Raw genomic sequence first — 11,086 nt, forward strand, 5'->3', positions numbered from 1 at the left:
CTGCTTCTTTAACGGATGCTCTGTTGCTTAGTTACGTGCATTATGCCACTGTTTAAACTGCCCTGTCAATCATCTTATCATTTTGAGTTAACATCATCCACATTTAGTTTAATTTGATTTCCTATCGTACTGGAGAGAAATGAATAGACACGTTGATCTGCTAGTAGCGCGCGGGTCTATCATGCCGAGAGCTCTGCTCATGTGTTTGCATAATGATGCATTTAAAAGTGAATGACCAAACGTATTATAAAAGTTCACAGTGTTGCTGCAGATGAAATATAACGTGGATAACATTAAATTAATATTTTTCGTCAGGTTAGACATTGATTATTTATCACTCAAATCCCTTCCTCTACCTGTCCGTCGGTCGTGTATATCCGCCATGTTTGTAGATTTTTAACACTTTTTTTTTAATGCGTGTTTGTAGTTCTAATCGTATCCTCGTCCACCGCGCCGCAATATTAGCCCTTAGAGTTTGCATTGATCTGCACTTCAAATTCTAACCGGAAGTAGTAGACCATCCGGGAATCTTAGGCATACTTTTTTAAACATACTATGATTGCACTGTTATGCACATTTATCATAAACACAGCTCAGATGCTTCCTACTAGTGTGGCCCAAAACATTTAGCACAGTTTTATTACAGGTAGAATGCAAAATGTTTCAGTACAAGCATTTCAACCAAATGTCATTTATGCAATATTTCAAACCTTTAACCCACTGGGGAAAATCAACCAATGGCAACAGTTTAAAAGATCCCGAGCTCATTGACAAATATCTTTTATCGTAGGATGTGCTCCCTTTACACAGTGCGCGCGTGATCGCGAAAGTGAACTATGACTGCGAGCGCTCATTCAAAGGGGATTTAAATACCCCACATATTGATAGCGGCGGCCTGATGCGCGAAAATTATATACAATATTAGAATGTTTGCGAGAGCGGACACAAAAATCGCGGGAGCGGATGGGAGCGTGCGGTAATGGTCAGAAGTTCAGCGAGAGCGGGATCAACAAGCCCCGCGCTATCACGCAGCGGCGCAGTTAGTCAGTGAGCGCCGTAACAGATGACGTCAAATCTTGCGGGATTCTATAAATAAAATACACAGAACCCCACTATTCGACAAATATACATAATGAAAAGATGATACAAAATTTAATACCTTGGAAAATGGCATTTAAGACTTTTTAATACGTTTTAAGGGCCTTAATTTTCTCTAAATTGAGTTATCAACTTAATTAATACTTTTTAAGGACACCCTGAAAATAGGTATTTTTGTTTATCGTTAATATTTTCAGTTGTTCTGGGAGTGACGTCATTGATAATGGACCGGTCGCGCCTGCTTTCTCAGAACAGCCAGACTGTGACTCTGCAGTGCCATGCATCAAAGAGTGAAAATATGCTTTACTAGTTGAAGTTTAGAGTTAGTTTTAATCATAAAGGTGTTATAAAACTGAAAAGAGTAAGCATGTATTCACCTGTTGACCATTTTGATGTATATTCAGAGTTTTATGAACGCACATGTTCGTTTCATGTTGCCGCCTGCGCGCCAAATTTGAGCGTGGGTACTTCCATGTTAATAAGTGTTCAATTTTTGGTGGATTGAGTCTGCGGAAATGTCATTGAGTGCAGTAAATGAGTGAACTTCTTTTCATGTCAGAATGTATGTTTTTAGACAAATCTGTGTATACGAATTGCAGTTGCTGTTAAGGAGGACGGTACTAATGCGTTTTTTGCATCCACAGCGAGTCTGAAGGCGTGTGTGTTAATTGTCTGTCCTCTGTCAATAAACTGCTTCCCCAAAGAGCCTGGTGTCGGTACATTATGATAATCACTGTTACCTGATTTATGAAGCACCACTGGTTTATCCACAGCATAAATTTGTAAAGTAAAGAGACGTGGAAAGAATATATATAATATTAATTTTTTTATGTAATGTTCTCTGTTTAGTACAACATCAATAGATGGGTTCCCATCCACACAATTTTTATGAATATTGTTGATATAGCATTACAAAATGCTGGATTAAAACACCAAGGCACAAAATCAAAACTATACATGTTCAGAAAAACTGCATACTTGTGTACATCAAATGTGATGGAAAGACATTTTAAGGATTATGACTATTGTTTTTACTTATCAGTGCATATATACAACCATATACAAAGGTTTGGACTTTATTTTAATGTGTTGTTTATGCAGACATACATACAACAAAATATTCTGGGGGCCATGACATTTGGGTGAAAAATCACCAAATTCTGGTGGAGGTTATTTAAAAGAAAAATACTTGCAGTGAAGGAGATAACATTTTGTACTTGAATAAAATCAATTTATTTACATGCTACCACATGAAGCACAATTTTTTTCAGTATAGCTGTAACCTGTTAACATCAAGAAAATAAAGTTTTCTTGCCCGTAAGACTTGATGTGGCCAAAGCTTCACGTCCAAAAATAACGACTGCCAGGTCTTGGGTAAACACTGACATTTTTGTCCTGGACAACCAATCAAATGTCCTTTTAGGAATTGTGATTCCTCCACACAGGGCGATCTGCAACAGCAAAAAAAAAATAGTGTCAGAAGTGCATGTGCACTTATAACACAAACAGAGGCTTAATAAAATAATGAATAAATTATGCTTTTTAGGACACTACTATTGAGATGTTTTGCCAAAATCATTTTAAAAGTAAATTTACATATATTTTTTGGTTAAGTGTTAAACAATGAAACAATTAATGAACATGCAACTGTGAAACAGCTTTAACTTGAACTTAATCGTCCACAATCGAAAATCCTAAAAATCCTTTTTTTTTTTTTACCTGATCTGGAGACCACTGATGATCTGTGTGCAGATCTGCAAACAGCTGTTCAAGAAAGTTGTTGAAGGGCTCTACACATGTTTTTGCTGCATTATGTATGTGATGGCAGGAGTCTCCATCTATGTCCAGCAGTGTTGGGTAGTGTGTGTTGCAAATCCTTGTCTCGAGGCCGGTCTTGCTTCCTCTCAAGACCTTGTAGGATTACATCATAATGCTCACCAGATTTTCCCACAGTATTTCATGCTGCATGAAGAAGTTACAGAGTGACTTCTCCAAGCTGGCAGCATGCACTTTCTGGACTTCTAAGAACCCCAGGTGCTCTGCCACCACCTTCTTTTCAACATCATGGTCATAGCAATTTTTTATTTTTTTTGCTGTTGCATTTGCTTTCATCCACATTGAAGGAAAATGGAAACCTCTTCAAATAAAAAACGACCTTTCAGAAAAAGTACACCCCAGGCCATTCACCAACTCGTAGGAGGATGTGGTGCGTGATAGTTGAATTTGTCCCTAGGCTATCTTATATCAAGCGCAAGACTCTGGGCCAGTTCAACTATCACTGGAGCAGTGGACATGGGAAGGGAATGTTCAGCGATGACTAGGGTTGGGTATCGTTTGAATTTGATCAATTCCGATTCTGCTTATCGATTCCGATTCTTTTCGATTCCCAGTTTTGATTCCAGTGTGATTAAATAATGATACCGAACATTTATCCTGTGTATAATAACATAATGTTGAAGTAAAAGGCTGTGAAGTAGTCCAGGGTATGGTGAGATCAACACCTGAAAGCTTTGTTGACTGCTCAGTCTATGTTTCTGTAAATTTAGAAAATACAATGTAATGTTTCCTTCTGTTAAAAGTTATGGAGTACTACAACAAATATGGACTATCAATAATTCTGTTTTTTCAACTTTTTAGGCAATAAAGCTTTTAAGTTTCTTATGAATATAATTATGATGACACAAGGTATGATTATATAAATAATACCTTCGTTATGGCACGTAGGTCTCATGGTTTGAAATGACAGCTGTGTACCCAGCCTACATCTTTTAACACGGGACCTGAACACGATGGACTCTGAAAACAATATGCAAGTAAACTAAGTAAAAACACTGTGATTATTCATTATGAATTAAACTGCCATTACCGTTTTAAAAAGTAGTTTTTACATGAAATACGTTACTTACAGTTGGCGGCGGCATTGTTGGGTCCAGAATAGTTGTCACGGCCTGATCTTTGAGCAAAAGTGTTCTGGCAAAGCCAGCAGTGAATTAAACTGCCATTACCGTTTTAAAAAGTAGTTTTTACATGAAATACGTTACTTACAGTTGGTGGCGGCATTGTTGGGTCCAGAATAGTTGTCACGGCCTGATCTTTGAGCAAAAGTGTTCTGGCAAAGCCAGCATCATACTGCGATTTGTTCTCAAATCAGTCATTGGTGAAATGTACTGAACACACGTGTAAATTAACACTGACGTAACTGGGACGTTCGCTAAAAATAAACTGAATCCATTTTCCCCTGACGTCGGGGCCCTTCGGCTGCGTATTCAAACATGTGCCATTCCTGGCTGTGGAAAAACAACATCTGCATGGCATCGCAATCTTATTGTAAACAACTACTTCTTCAGACCCAGGCTGCGTTCCAGTCCATTTTTTATGCCCTTCACTCGCAAACTTCCCTCTGTCTCGTTTACTTGGATGTACGTCATTGATTACGTTGCATGAGTGCCCACTACTGGCTGAACTCTTGCAATGCACTGAACTGGAACGTCCTAAGCCCTTGATCACTTAGAATCTGCTATAGAGTTGGTTTATTGTTTACACTTTTTCCTTTGCGGATTTGTTTGGTGCAGCATTCTATACGTATAAAGGTATGCTTGGGCTGTTATAAATGTAAAAAAAAAAAAGAAGCATTTATATATTATAGAGTTGTTTGGGGTGGGGATAAATTAAACACGATCTGCGATGACGTCACAATCGTGTTGCATTTTGGTCTGTGGAGTGGCCTGAAGTGTGCATATGAAGCAGACTCGCTCGGACAAAATTGAGGGGTTGAGGGTATGTCCATATAAACTTGCCTCGTTAACTTCACGAAGTGGAACGCACTTAAAAATCGCTGCACGTCGACTGAACACCTGTGGGCGTGACAACGATACGATGATGCAAAAATAGGCATAGTTGTCCTGCTCTGGAGAACGACTAGGGGTGTCCCCGACTAAGAATTTTCATAGTCGAATCAGAGTTTTCGAATCTTGCTGATAGTCGAATCATATGTTTGGGGGCGGGGCAAAATACATTACCAAGAGTCAAGTCAGACATTCGACAATCATAAATACTGATGTTAACACAAAGCGAAAATGTGTAACGGATGACTCGCAGATACAAACGGGTAAATAATGTTTTATGTTTTGATTAAAAGATAGTTAACATTAAACGACTGCGATAACCAGAGATTTCACAACATTTTTTGATGTTATTAATGTTCTGCATGTTCTGCATTAATGTTCTGCATTATACAACATAACGTTAATATTACGACTTATAGGCTATCTGCACAAAGTGCCCCGAATGCACGAACGTGTCTGCGCGGCTCTGAATGAACTCTTTTTATGGACGTGTTCTTCACGCAACAACGTGCAAAAACACGGCAACTAAACTCTAAAAATTCTCAGTGGTTTATTATAATAGTGTTCTCATTATAATGTTATGTATATGACAGTCCCAGTCATAGTTATTATTATGCATTGTTGTTTGTTCTGCTCGCGCTGCTCACCGTAGTACTACTGTAACAACATTCGTAGTCACGGGAAGAAGGAGGCGGGAACCGGCGAACGCTCAAAGAAAACTTTAATAAAATAAACAAACAGAAAAATAGCGCGACAGCCCCTCGTGGACAACTGTCGCGCACAAACAAAACCAAAACACAAAATAAACTCCAGGCCTGGTCCTCTCTCGTCTTTCACTGTCGTCACTCCTCCTTTTATCCTTCCGGAGCTCCTCCGTGGGACTCGAGACCGGTGAGTGGCGCAGGTGTCGTGCATTAGCATTTACTCCACCGGCCTCGCTCCGTTCCCACGGCTCTCGGCCCCGCCCCTCTCGTCACAACTACAATGAAGCGCTTTACCGCAGCGTGACTCAACCAAATGCATCTTATACGACATAAATAATATATAGGCTTATACAATATATATAAACTGGCTGAAATGTTTTGAAATCACTTGTAAGTGAGTGAGTGACGTGTGGCCAAGTATGGTTACCCATACTAGGAATTAGTGCTCTGCATTTACCCATCCTTAGTGCACACACACACTGTGAACACACACACGGAGCAGTGGGCAGCCATTTATGCTGCAGCGCCCGGGGAGCAGTTGGGGGTTCGGTGCCTTGCTCAAGGGCACCTCAGTCGTGGTATTGAAGGTGGGAGAGAGCGCTGTACATTCACTCCCCCCACCTACAATCCCTGCCGGTACGAGACTCGAACCTTTGGGTTATGAGTCCGACTCTCTAACCATTAGGCCACGACTTCCCCATACCTAATGGAAATAAATCCAGTCTTTCACTCTGTCTGTGTCATGCCCGGTTTAGACTACACGATTTGCCACGATTTGCTTGATGTAGGGTGTCGTGGGGATTTGTAAATGACAATGGGCGTCGGGACGCAAGATTCCATCGTTTCAGCACATGTAGTGTGTCATAGTCTTAAGCTATAAAACTTACAGGATACTTTAATGGTACAAAGACCTGTCATATGCCAAAAGATCAAGGCAAATTTGATTTCTCATGTCATGACCCCTTTAATAAACACCATGTTTATATCAGTGTGTCACGTGGAAACACCTTGTCCTGTTTTAGATGAGAATAATGAACAGAAAAGAAAAATAAATCAAACTAAATCTCAGTCATGCTAAAGAATAGAATTCATGGAATTTTACATTAGAAAACGAATGTAAATAACAGATACGGGATGAATCGCAGTAGAGTGTTTATTGTCTTAATGTTCTTTTTGAATGTCATCATTCAAAGCGTTTCTGTCTTCTTTCATTCAGTTACATGATACCTGGATGCTTTTGTCCCGTATTAGGGATTTCTCGGAGCGTGTGAGTTCTATTTCTTCTGTAATCAGGGTGTCCGCGGGTCCTTAAAAAGTCTTAAAATGTCTTAAATTCGGATTCGATGGGTCTTAATTATTTTTGGTCACATTACCGCTCAAATATCTTCAGTCTGACGGAGCTAATGACTTTACAATCATTGGCAGGCCGACCCGCGGTAAGTTACTGCATCATGCTTGTTAATGTCTGCAGAAACCCTGTGTAATATGTATATGGATTTTCTGTGCCAGGGTGCCCTCAGGTGTCCAGTATGCATGAAACAGACATTATATGTGTTCATAGCACAAAATAATGGCCAATCCATAAAAATAATATTTCTCTCAAAAGAAATTTGAAGTAGACATGTGGTAATCCATGTTTTTCTACACTGTACAGAAGTGTATTGGAGTTTTAATTAGTGTACCTGAGGTTTTTTTTTTATTAGAAATGTATTATTTTATTATATATATAAAAAAATCTTATTCAGAGTGAAAAATTAGGAGCAGTTTATGAGACTTGCTTATGCAACTTTCCATTTATATTCCGCTTCACGTGATTCAGGAAATATGCCAGTTAGTTATTGAAAACAAGTAAATCATCGTCAAGTAGGTTTATTGTCATACTGTAGTTGTTACAAAAAAAGCTGCAAGAAATTTCCATTTAAAAAGTGTCACAGTTCAAATTAAACTGCATTGATGTCTTGAATAATACAACTAAAATCATGATCATTTTGGTTAAGAGTATTGGACATTTCTATTATATCAGTGTATTACTGATATTATTACAGTCCGGAGAAACATCGCTGTTGTTTGTACATGCATATTTTAGTTTAGATCTTAAGATGTGACAAAGTTTGACTGAACAATCAAAACAAAGTTCATTTAAAGAGTTTAATATTAAAGTTGTAATATTGCAGTGGTTTTTATTTTATTTTTTATTTAACTTAATTTAAAATTTTTAAACAGATTAACCTAATTAAAGGGTTATTCAAATAAAAACAGGTAAAATGACTAAACACAAGACATAATATTTAACAGATATAGTTAGATGTTCAAAATGCACTATATTCATAAATATGTATCATGAGTCATTTAAAAATACTCTTCTCACAGATCCATTTATACTTGTTGCCACATGGAAAATCAGCCCATCCTGGTGAATAATTTAGAGCACAGTCTTCCTCTATTTTATTCGGTTGTCCGTTCTCCCAGAACCTGCATCAACAGATCAGCATTAGATGTTCAGAGCTGCTTTCTGTGTGATATGATACTGACTGTGAGAATCTTTTATCGAAACATAATCAGTTCAATTCAGTGATTCCTCACCTAAAGGTCACATTGCTGCCATCAACCCATTTCCATCTGCCCTCCACTGATTGGTCAGTCAGACCAATCCAGACTTTAGCATCACCAGAAATGTTCTTCACAAAATCCTGAGAAGTGAAACAATAAAACAATTTATAAAATAAGCACAGACCCATTTCAGCACATTATCTTGAATCTAAAAACTAAACACCACAATTACACACACACACAGAGAGAGAGAGAGAGAAACTGACTTGTTCCTCTTTGTTGTTTATGATGATCAGATCTGCTCCTTTGTTTGTACAGTATTTTCTGCTCTCGGTCCATTTCTTCGTCTCAGAAGAAATGAAGTAAAGACTGGATTGATGGCACTTCCATCCACCTATAAACACAGATAAAGCCATCCCTTGTGAAAAATAAGTATACTAAAATGTATTTGAAGTACATTTATTTCGTGCTAAGTATAATACAAATACATTTACATATTTATGCACTTTATAAAATTATCCTGTAATTGTACTTTTAGTATACTGAACTGGTATCAGCTAAATATTGTACTTAATGTACTTTAATTATGCAGAAGTGCTGCTGAAGTCCAACTACAGATATACTGAAGTATATTTGATTGTGCTAAAGTGGAACTATTTCAAGTATACTTTAGGTATATCATAATATCTCGTATTTAAAGGCCAATATTTTTCAAAGATCATACAATCCTCATCAATAGTGACATGAAAAGACATTTTAGGCTTAATATTAAGAAATGTGCATTGTGCACAAGCAGTACTCCAAGTAAACTTTAATTATAATTTTTATATCAGCAAGTCTCTACCGATATGCCAGTAAATATGTTAATAGGTTTGAACTATACTTGATATGAAATATATGTATTTAAAATATATTACTTTTTTTTTACTTACAGATCCAGCATCTGAGTGTCATCCAGATCACTATGGATCTGGTTAATCAGTTATTGTGTCTACGTTAGAGGGATTTATTGATTGAGGATTATGTACAGCAGTTTCGTGAGTTATCCTATTGTGTACCATTCAAAGAAGTTGCGCTGAAGGACTTTTTTTGTTTTGGATTTAATGAGCCTATTAAATCATGGTTCCCTAAAGGAAAGTTCAATTGTAGTTTAAAGGACTTTATGGACTTATATCTGCTATGCACTTATTTTAAGCGGCTCTGTATTCACTGTGGATGTCGCTGAGGAGGAACATGGCACCACACCAGAGTCTGTTCACGTAATGGCTGCCGGTCAAGAGCCTTTCCACAAGATGACCGCCAGCCCAGAGACTTGTCATAAAATGGCTGCCAACACAGAGGCTGTTTGCAAAATGATCAGAAACTTTCCACAAAATGGCCGCCGTTCCTGGGTCTCGTCCCGTCATGGCCGCCATTCCTGAGTCTCGTCCCGTCATGGCCGCCGTTCCTGAGTGTCGTCCCGTCATGGTCACCGTTCCTGAGTCTCGTCCCTACATGGCCACCGTTCCTGAGTCTCGTCCCGTCATGGCCACCGTTCCTGAGTGTCGTCCCGTCATGGTCACCGTTCCTGAGTCTCGTCCCGTCATGGCCACCGTTCCTGAGTCTCGTCCCGTCATGGCCGCTGTTCCTGCATCTGCTCACGTCAAGTCTGCCAAGTCAAAGTCTGCTCATGTAATTTCAGAGTCTCGTCACGTCTCAGCTGATCGTCCAGGATCTCGTCACATCACAGCTGATCGTCCAGAGTCTCGTCACGTCTCAGCTGATCGTCCAGAGTCTCATCACGTCCCGTCTGTTGTACACAGATCTTCGAAGTCAGTTCTATGGTATCTCAGACTGACATCCAGTGTGGAGAATCCACCGCTGGTGTCAGTACACACATCTAGTATCCCTAAACCAACGTTCTCAAGGGACACCATTCATACACTTTAAAGCCTGCCGGCCACTACTCACCCTAGTTCTCCAGGCATAGAACCGTCAGTCTTTGAAATAGAAAATGTACTCTCTGTCCTGCCAGTTATGGCTACGGCCATTCTCTGTGTATGGGCCACACACACCACCGTTGTTTCCCCAGAGGTGGCAGCATTCACTGCAGAACCTCTCGAGGTGGTGGCGCCCACTCTACTCTCTGAACCTGATCCCAAGTCTAGCCCACAGAAGGCTCCTGTTCCCGAGTCTAGCCCAGAGAGGACTTCTGTTCTCGAGTTTAACCCAAAGAGGGCTCCTGATCCCGAGTTTGGCCCAGAGAGGGTATCTGTTCTAGACCAGAGTCCAGTGCCGGCTCCAGCCCCCGAGCTCAGGCTAGAGCCCGCTCTCACCCCAGAGCTCAGCCAGGATCCAGCTCTAGTCCATGAATCCGCTCCAGAGTTTGATCGTTGTCCAGAGTCTGCTCCAGAATCCATTCCAGGGTCCACTCTTGAATGCCCTCCAGTGTGCCCTTCAGTGTCTGCTTCTCCAGAGTGCCCTGTTCCTGAACTGATTCCCCTGTCCACTATGATATCTCCAGAGGTGGCGGCTGATGCTGCAGAACCTCCCGAGGTAGTGGCGCTCCCTGCTGTGTCCCCAGAGGCGATGGCATCTGTTGCAGTTTCTCCAGAGTTTCAGCAATGCACTCTCAGCCTGTGATATTACGTTCGAAGGGACCGTTGCTGAACTCCATACCTGTCCTGTTAAGGAGAATGTTTCTGAACTCTTCCTGTTTCCTGATGCCTCTTTTACCACTGCGCTGTTTCTGAATTCTCTGTGTTTGTTGAAGCTACTGCTGCAGAAACCCCAGAGGTGGCAGCATCTGCTGCAAATCCTCCAGAGGTGTCAGGAGTGTCCACTTATGAACTCTTTCTCTGTTCTGACGAGGTCATGGAGACCATCAGTGTATTCCCTATCATACCAGTC

The 11,086-nt window shown here is 40.1% G+C and overlaps 1 protein-coding gene across 1 annotated transcript; it reads right to left on the minus strand.

The window, feature by feature from the left end:
* Positions 1-8,226: 8,226 nt before the first annotated feature.
* On the minus strand, positions 8,227-8,613 carry LOC107563866 (C-type lectin domain family 4 member C-like). The gene is made up of 2 exons (XM_016248834.1): positions 8,464-8,613; positions 8,227-8,337 (listed from the first exon to the last, which is right to left on the minus strand). The coding sequence occupies exons 1-2, from the start codon at positions 8,611-8,613 to the stop codon at positions 8,227-8,229; spliced, it is 261 nt and encodes an 86-aa protein (XP_016104320.1).
* Between the last annotated feature and the right edge of the window lie 2,473 nt (positions 8,614-11,086).

The sequence above is a fragment of the Sinocyclocheilus grahami genome, unplaced genomic scaffold (assembly GCF_001515645.1).
Source record: "Sinocyclocheilus grahami isolate Dianchi unplaced genomic scaffold, SAMN03320097.WGS_v1.1 scaffold893.1, whole genome shotgun sequence".
Lineage (NCBI taxonomy): Eukaryota > Metazoa > Chordata > Actinopteri > Cypriniformes > Cyprinidae > Sinocyclocheilus > Sinocyclocheilus grahami.

Bases quoted from the DNA above. Each gene is read 5' to 3' on its own strand.
- LOC107563866 (XM_016248834.1), bottom strand. From the start codon at position 8,613: ATGGCTTTATCTGTGTTTATAGGTGGATGGAAGTGCCATCAATCCAGT. The intron at 8,338-8,463 runs GTCAGTTTCTCT...TTCACTTCTCAG, and splicing joins TAAACAACAAAGAGGAACAA to GATTTTGTGAAGAACATTTC.